The 9,245-nt window shown below is 43.2% G+C and overlaps 1 protein-coding gene across 1 annotated transcript; it reads left to right on the top strand.

The window, feature by feature from the left end:
* Positions 1–5,520: 5,520 nt before the first annotated feature.
* INSM2 (INSM transcriptional repressor 2) lies at positions 5,521–7,027 on the top strand. Its single transcript, XM_075280910.1, has one exon. The coding sequence runs from the start codon at positions 5,647–5,649 to the stop codon at positions 7,024–7,026; it is 1,380 nt and encodes a 459-aa protein (XP_075137011.1). The 5' UTR covers positions 5,521–5,646; the 3' UTR covers position 7,027.
* The last annotated feature ends 2,218 nt before the right edge of the window (positions 7,028–9,245 follow it).

Below are 9,245 nucleotides of genomic sequence, written 5' to 3'. Positions count from 1 at the left end.
TTTAGAGGCTCCCTTCACCATGAATTGGTCCAAACTTGGCTGTTTAGAGGCTCCCTCCACCATGAATTGGTCCAAACTGGGTTTTTTAGAGGCTCCCTCCACCATGAATTTGCCCAAACTGGGCTGTTTAGAGGCTCCCTCCACCATGAATTTGCCCAAACTGGGCTGGTTAGAGGCTCCCTCCACCATGAATTGGTCCAAACTGGGGTTTTTAGAGGCTCCCTCCACCATGAATTGGTCCAAACTTGGCTGTTTAGAGGCTCCCTCCACCATGAATTGGTCCAAACTGGGGTGGTTAGAGGCTCCCTCCACCATTAATTGGTCCAAACTGGGCTGGTTAGAGGCTCCCTCCACCATGAATTGGTCCAAACTGGGCTGGTTAGAGGCTCCCTCCACCATGAATTGGTCCAAACTGGGTTTTTTAGAGGCTCCCTCCACCATGAATTTGCCCAAACTGGGCTGTTTAGAGGCTCCCTCCACCATGAATTGGTCCAAACTGGGCTGGTTAGAGGCTCCCTCCACCATGAATTTCCCAAAACTTGGCTGTTTAGAGGCTCCCTCCACCATTAATTGGTCCAAACTGGGCTGGTTAGAGGCTCCCTCCACCATGAATTGGTCCAAACTGGGGTTTTTAGAGGCTCCCTCCACCATGAATTGGTCCAAACTTGGCTGTTTAGAGGCTCCCTCCACCATGAATTGGTCCAAACTGGGGTGGTTAGAGGCTCCCTCCACCATTAATTGGTCCAAACTGGGCTGGTTAGAGGCTCCCTCCACCATTAATTGGTCCAAACTGGGCTGGTTAGAGGCTCCCTCCACCATGAATTTGCCCAAACTGGGCTGTTTAGAGGCTCCCTCCACCATGAATTTGCCCAAACTGGGCTGGTTAGAGGCTCCCTCCACCATGAATTGGTCCAAACGGGTTTTTAGAGGCTCCCTTCACCATGAATTGGTCCAAACTTGGCTGTTTAGAGGCTCCCTCCACCATGAATTGGTCCAAACTGGGGTGGTTAGAGGCTCCCTCCACCATTAATTGGTCCAAACTGGGCTGGTTAGAGGCTCCCTCCACCATTAATTGGTCCAAACTGGGCTGGTTAGAGGCTCCCTCCACCATGAATTGGTCCAAACTGGGGTTTTTAGAGGCTCCCTCCACCATGAATTGGTCCAAACTTGGCTGTTTAGAGGCTCCCTCCACCATTAATTGGTCCAAACTGGGCTGGTTAGAGGCTCCCTCCACCATGAATTGGTCCAAACTGGGTTTTTTAGAGGCTCCCTCCACCATGAATTTGCCCAAACTGGGCTGTTTAGAGGCTCCCTCCACCATGAATTGGTCCAAACTGGGTTTTTTAGAGGCTCCCTCCACCATGAATTGGTCCAAACTGGGCTGGTTAGAGGCTCCCTCCACCATGAATTGGTCCAAACTGGGGTGGTTAGAGGCTCCCTCCACCATTAATTGGTCCAAACTGGGCTGGTTAGAGGCTCCCTCCACCATTAATTGGTCCAAACTGGGCTGGTTAGAGGCTCCCTCCACCATTAATTGGTCCAAACTGGGCTGGTTAGAGGCTCCCTCCACCATGAATTTGCCCAAACTGGGCTGTTTAGAGGCTCCCTCCACCATGAATTTGCCCAAACTGGGCTGGTTAGAGGCTCCCTCCACCATGAATTGGTCCAAACTGGGGTTTTTAGAGGCTCCCTCCACCATGAATTGGTCCAAACTTGGCTGTTTAGAGGCTCCCTCCACCATTAATTGGTCCAAACTGGGCTGGTTAGAGGCTCCCTCCACCATGAATTGGTCCAAACTGGGTTTTTTAGAGGCTCCCTCCACCATGAATTTGCCCAAACTGGGCTGTTTAGAGGCTCCCTCCACCATGAATTGGTCCAAACTGGGCTGGTTAGAGGCTCCCTCCACCATTAATTGGTCCAAACTGGGCTGGTTAGAGGCTCCCTCCACCATTAATTGGTCCAAACTGGGCTGGTTAGAGGCTCCCTCCACCATGAATTTGCCCAAACTGGGCTGGTTAGAGGCTCCCTCCACCATGAATTGGTCCAAACTGGGTTTTTTAGAGGCTCCCTCCACCATGAATTTGCCCAAACTGGGCTGGTTAGAGGCTCCCTCCACCATGAATTGGTCCAAACTGGGGTTTTTAGAGGCTCCCTCCACCATGAATTTGCCCAAACTCTGCTGGTTAGAGGCTCAATCCACCCTGATTTTCAAAACAAATGTTGGTGCCAACCTCAACTTACTACAAGGGCCAAATTCACTGCTGGTGACAAGCTCTCCTCACTGCAAGTGCCAAATACACATGTTTCAAGGTGTTTTCCTACTGTCAGAGAGGTGGTATTGAGTGTGTAAAGTGTGTAGTTGTTAGGCTGTGATGTTGGGGTAATAGAGGGTCTTTGGTGTGTTAGATGCCCCCAGACATGCTTCCCCTGCTGTCCCAGTGTCATTCCAGAGGTGTTGGCATCATTTCCTGGGGTGTCATAGTGGACTTGGTGACCCTCCAGACACGGATTTGGGTTTCCCCCTTAACGAGTATCTGTTCCCCATAGACTATAATGGGGTTCGAAACCCGTTCGAACACACGAACATTGAGCGGCTGTTCGAATCGAATTTCGAACCTCGAACATTTTAGTGTTCGCTCATCTCTAGTTGTGAAGCCATGTTATTTAACGGGATAAAAAGTAGCCTATGTTTTATTCAATCTGTTCAGCCGTTTTTGCATGATTGAGGAACAAACATCCAAACACACAAACTTTCACATTTATAATATTAGTAGGATTCCCAGAAGTAGGGCATGCTCACATGCAATCTGCCTTAGTAAACATGTAACAGTAGCAGATACCCTAAGTGGATACCAGGTATACACCCAATGATTTCTCCTACTGCACATCACAAGCCTGATGAAGGTTATTCGGCCTGAAATGTAGCACTTTCACTATATTTTAAAGGCTGTCTACATGTATATTGAACCATACTGTAACTCTAGACTACACTATGGGGTATCCAGCCAGTCCCTATGGGCATGTGCACCTGCTTTGAGATCCAGGGAGTGCTACATGTCCATTTTAGTGTATCCCTGTCTACACATATAACCAATGTAGCCAGTCTCTTGTTGTACACCCCTGAGTGGCTGCATTTTGGAAGGGGTTAGAGACATAAGATAGCTGGTAAATATCATATATAGGAATAGATCTTACCTGTCTCTCCGGATACTGATAAACCACAAGACGCTGCATTAAATATAAGACCTCTCTCCAGAATCAGATACATCTAAGGAGGGTTTCTCACATGTCATTACAGTTATTGCTGCATGTTTAGAGCTACAACATATGTGGATCCAGCAGGAGGGTTTTCCTTAATAGTTCCAAATAATTTTTTCATCCACTTCTAGATTAAGAACTGCTGGAAAACCCTGGGGCAGATATAATATTGGCGTTTCAACTGGATTCTGGTATTAGTTACAACAAAAGTTGGCCAGTTTTGAGGCATTTCAGAGCATCTTGTCACATTTTGTGACTACAGTAGTTTGGGTGTGACTTGGCATGAAAGGGAGTGTGGTTTCAAATCTGACAAAATTTTGGCATAAAGGGGCAACACGGTGGCTCAGTTGTTAGCAATGCAGTCTTGCAGCGCTGGAGTCCTGGGTTTGAATCCCGCCAGGAACAACATCTGCAAGGAGTTTGTATATTCTCCCCATGTTTGCGTGGATTTCCTCCCATTCTACAAAGACATACTGATAGGGAAAAAAAATGTACATTGTGATCCCTATATGGGGTTCACAATCTACATTAAAAAAAAAAAATAAAAAAAAATGTTGGCATCAAATTCTGATCCAAACAAGTGGTATAAACATAGAAGTAGACCGTATAAAGATACACCAGATTTATCATCGAGCATTAGTCACTGTGGTATATGTGATACAGTTTCAGGCTGTCTGTCTAAATTTACACTGTCTAAAAATCAGAGAGTCTTAGTAAATCTGCCCCAATGTGCCACCATTTTGACCATATAGATGTTTTATGGCTTTATTTTAATGCACCATACTCTAGATTTGACAATTTTTAGCCATTTCTATAGGAAAAGAAAAAAATGTCTGGAAAAAAAAAATCAGGACAATTGTGTGACCATAAATAAGTCAGACCATTGAAAAATGCATGAATATCAAAACAGCTATAAAACAGATAACATGTAACGGTGACCACTAAATAATATACTGTGTAAGGGGATCTACCTGCTGGGAAGACATGCTGGTCAATGTAGTTCACCGATATAAAGGGATGAAGTCTTACAACTGGAAAAAGGAAAGTCAAGAAATAAAAATCTGAACCCGAAGACACACACATGGCATGTAGCTAGAATGGATTTTGATACAAATCAATGGAAATGCCCAATGTGACTTTTTTTGTACATAATTTTGTAATAACAGATACATTTTATATATCAATATAATCAATAAGATTCTATAGATCCCATAAGAATATAGATCAATAAGAATGTATCTGATCCCAGACAAATGAAAAGCAAAACTAGTATACACAATTATCTGGATATGAAAGAGTTAATATTTATGTTTCCAGCTCCCCCTGCAAATAGGAATACGGAATAAAAGTGGCTGAAAAAGAATATACAGCAAAACCTTTAGCAGCAAAGAGGTAACATACATTGAGATATAGTGAGAAAGAGAGTAATATATAATATGTGTATATATATATATATATATATATATATATATATATATATATATATGATAAAAACTACTGTGTTATAAGTTACAATAAAGCAGTGATGCTATCCATTGATCTAATAGTTTGCCCATTTATTCTATGCACTTCTACCCATACTGTCGTGTTGTATAGGTGTTATTGTGTAAGGTTACAAACTCTTCAGACACAGAATACACACCAAATCCTGTTCAGGCAAATAGTGAAATCTACAATCTACAAATCTACAACTAAATGAAAGTAATATAGATGGATAGATAGATAGATAGATAGATAGTTAGATAGGAGATAGATAGATAGATAGATAGATAGATAGATAGATAGATAGATAGATAGGAGATAGATAGATAGATAGATAGATAGATAGATAGATAGATAGATAGAGATACTACATAAAGCAGATGTATTCCACAGTACAGCTGACAATAAAGCAGCTATATATTCGGTGTATACACAATATTACACAATATTACACCTTATGTGTTTGTTCCTGATGTTCAGCTACAAAGTCTTCTTACACAGAATAAGTGAACACAAAGCCCCTGTACAAGCAAATAGTGAGATCCAAGGCTAGAAGTACATGAAAGTAATAAATATAAATTGTCTTTGCTAATTGGATAATAAAGCCATTAGTAAGTGACCCCTCTATGTCTTTGTCTACTCTGCATCCCTCTGCCTTATTGTTTTTGACTGGACAGCATGGATTTTGTCCCCTCTCCCCTCCCACCTCCCATACTCTACTCCACATTGGCTGTCTCCTCGTTGCATGGAGCTGAATGAATTGCATGCATTGTGGCTCAGTATAAATGCCATGATCGATGCGATGAAGATTCACTTGTCATCCCCATTTGCTGTGGCTGTGTCTGATGCCTGCCTCTCCTCTTAGTGTCCTGTAGACCACCACAGCCCACATCCTCACTTTGCAAAATGCCAAGGGGATTTCTTGTAAAGAGGAACCGAAGACCTTGTGGATCTTACCGAATTCCTTGTGAGGACAATGGACCTCCTCAGTCTCTGCCCACCTCTTCGGCTCTGGATACCATGGTGCCTTATAACCCCTTCATCATCTCAAGTGCAGACACTGATGCTGAGAAGGACAAACAAACCCCAACTCCTCCCGAAGATCAACCCAAATCACCCAAAGACATCTCCCCCCTTAAAACCAGTGGAGGATTGGAGCCCATGGGGCACTGGAACCAGATCCCCTTCAGTCCTGTCCAACCTGTAGGGCTGGATATGAAGAAAACTTTCTTCAAGCGTTACCTGAGCTCTCCAGCCACTGCTGAGTCCTTCCCAGTGTCTGCCTCATTGACCTCCATGGAGAAGCTCCTCTCCCACCACCATAACCCTTTCTTGACTCCAGAATCCAAGATCCATGTAAACTTGTGTCCTAGGGACCCTGCAAGGTCCACAAAACCCCCCCTGAAGAAGCACAAAGCCAGCAGGAAGCTGCACTTTACAGATGAGGTGACCACCTCTCCAGTGCTGGGGTTAAAGATCAAAGCTGAAGACCCTGAGGTCAAGGCTGGCAGCCCCCTCCTCAAGCGCCCACCCCTGGGAGAGTTTATATGCCAGCTTTGTAAGGAGCAATATCCTGATCCTTTTGCTTTAGCTCAGCACAAATGCTCCAGGATTGTCCGGGTAGAATACAGATGTCCAGAGTGTGACAAGATCTTCAGCTGCCCTGCAAACCTGGCATCACACAGGCGGTGGCATAAACCCAGGACCATGGGCAATGAGGGGCAAGGGAGCAAAAAGATCCCCGGACTGCTGGAGGGGAAGGAGAACAGCAGCGCGCGCAGCGCTCCATTACTAGAGCAGAGCAGTCGCATTCAGCACCCGCAGAGTGTGGACAGCGCCCAGCTCTCAGATCAGCACAGAGACGATGCCCAGACCCCGGGCCAGGCAGAAGAGGGTGAGGAGGAGGCTTACCACTGCCCATACTGCCACAAGAGGTTCAGAAGACATGCCTACCTGCGCAAACACCTGCTCACCCACCAGCCCTATAGCCCCATGGACAGGGCAGGCCAGCTGACTTACCCCTGCACCCTCTGTGGAGTTCACTTCCCATCCATGGACATCAGAGACAAGCACAGACTATGGCATGCAGTGAGAGAAGAACTTCTGCTGCCCCTGGAAGAAGCCCTTGTAGCTGAAGGAGGACAGCAAATCTTCCCATGTGAATTCTGTCCTACAGCCTTCTTCAGTTCCCCTGGTTTGAGCTTACACATGAACAAGTGCCATTCATCAGAGGGTAGAGACCTACCCCTGCCCACAGCACCCCTGCCCCTCAGACCTGGCTGCTAACCACACACCACATTACATTTACATTGATCTTTGTGCCAGACATAGTTTTAGTATTGATATGTATTTATTTCTTCCCAAAGCAGCCTTGTCTCCTGATGAGGTTTTACCTGTATGTAAATAGGATCTTGATCTGAATATGAATGAACATGTCGCCTACATCTTTATTTTATGCTTTAAAGGAAATAAACCAAAGGTCTTGTGTACGTGTGTGAACTGGTGTCTGAATAAAGGAGTTCTGCGATACTGGTAACTATGTAACATTTGTCTATAGAATGAAAAATATGTCAGAATATATCATTAAAAGAGAACTTCTACAATGCTTTATATTTGATGGCGGTGTTCTGTGCATAATATGTAACATGCTATATAACATGTCATCCCCATTCATTCTATATAGGATATGTCTCTTACATGCAAACAGATGTAGCAGAGTAGAGTTTGTCACTTGACGCAACCTATTGATATGACCACATTATATATCATAGCAGAGTTATGACATGCAACAATAAATCTGCAAATTCAGTTCTGCTACATTTCTGTTTCTCTATTTTTTTATAATCTGAATTCATTCTATTAGACTAAAACACAATAGCAATTCTTTGTATATGAAATCTTATCATGTACTTACTTTTGATGGATTTTGGCTGACTATAGCCGGTGAGATTTGACCATTTTTTCAATATTTTTCACTATTGGGATGATCATTGCTTGAGGATGAATTCACACACAGCAGATTTTGTTGGCGAAAGTTCTGAAAGTGCATGTGCGGCCAAAACAACCACATTTAGGTGTATGGAACTGGATATAGCCATAGCAATTTCTGCAACATGTGAATTCGCCCTAAGCAGTGTCTCTAATGATATTGTTTTCTATGTGACAGCCATTGCTACAATTATTAATTATTATGCTTACATATATAGCGCCAACATATTCTGCAGCGCTTTACAGACATTGCCAGTCACTGTCCCATATAGCGCTCACAATCTACATTCGCTATCAGGATGTCTTTGGAGTGTGGGAGGAAACCAGTTACAAATATTGTTCCTTGTTGTGTCTCTACTTTGTGTCTTACTTTTTATCTGATATAATATATAGGAGAAAGTTTCCTATCCTTGGATCCCATCCAAGAAAACTTTGTCCTATATGAGTTCTCCGATGGAAACATGTTAACCAAGTCTTAATACTGTTAAGGCTAGGGCTATGTAGAGGAAATTCATCTTACCTGTAATTTTACTTTCCTCTGTTCTGAAGACAGCACTAACTGGGATGTTTGCTGCTTGAGGACAAAGAGGAAGAACACAACTTCTACCTATAAGAAACTATTTAATAAGGGTTTAGGTTTGTGCTATCTAGCCATTGCACTTTGTGATCAGCTATTGTGCTAATAAGGTGTTGCACAACACTCATAATTTTGACTACTGTAGTTGTGAAGGAATAAGCTGATACTTATTATAAGAGCAATATAATATATTAATGTTCAGGGTCTTGTCCCATGTGCAGTTTCTGGGGCCAAACCAAAAGCCAAAAGAAGAGAAGCATGTGTCCTTTATAGGTTTGCTCCCTTTTAGATCCCTGAGATTTTGCTTTCAAAAACCTTGCTAAAATCTGCATGTGGAACATTACCCTAAGGCCCCACATTGGACTGAGTAGAGGGAGAAGTATAAGGACTTCCTATATATTTTCCTTTCCTTTTGTAGCCACTCCTGGGTTTGGCTAAAAAAAACTAAAAACAAAAAAAACGCATCAAAATCTGCAATAAAAAAAACAGCTTTTCCACAATTTGGGGTCTTAGGCTTAGACTGGGTTTGCACAATGCTTTTTAACTGAAGAAATGCATGCAATTTTTATTTCTATGTCAGTAAAGTAGAAGTTTTCAGATTACAGGCGGTTATCATACTGATGAAATGTATAGGAAAATGTGCTTCTTATTACTGCAAATAAAAACTGCATGCAGAACAAAAAAGCACTGTGTGAACCAACCCTTATGGGTGCAGACTAATTAAGGCAATTGGTAGGTTAGATTAAGGTTTCCTTTTTTTATGTAGATTGTGAGCCCCATATAGAGATCACAATTTACATTTTTTTCCCTATCAGTATGTCATTGTAGAATGGGAGGAAATCCAAGCAAACACGGGGAGAACATACAAACTCCTTGCAGATGTTGTTCCTGGTGGGATTCGAACCCAGGACTCCAGTGCTGTAAGGCTGCAGTGCTAACC

The sequence above is a fragment of the Leptodactylus fuscus genome, chromosome 7 (genome assembly GCF_031893055.1).
Source record: "Leptodactylus fuscus isolate aLepFus1 chromosome 7, aLepFus1.hap2, whole genome shotgun sequence".
Lineage (NCBI taxonomy): Eukaryota > Metazoa > Chordata > Amphibia > Anura > Leptodactylidae > Leptodactylus > Leptodactylus fuscus.
This window is presented reverse-complemented; position numbering and strand designations above follow the sequence as displayed.

Bases quoted from the DNA above. Each gene is read 5' to 3' on its own strand.
- INSM2 (XM_075280910.1), top strand. From the start codon at position 5,647: ATGCCAAGGGGATTTCTTGTAAAGAGGAACCGAAGACCTTGTGGATCT.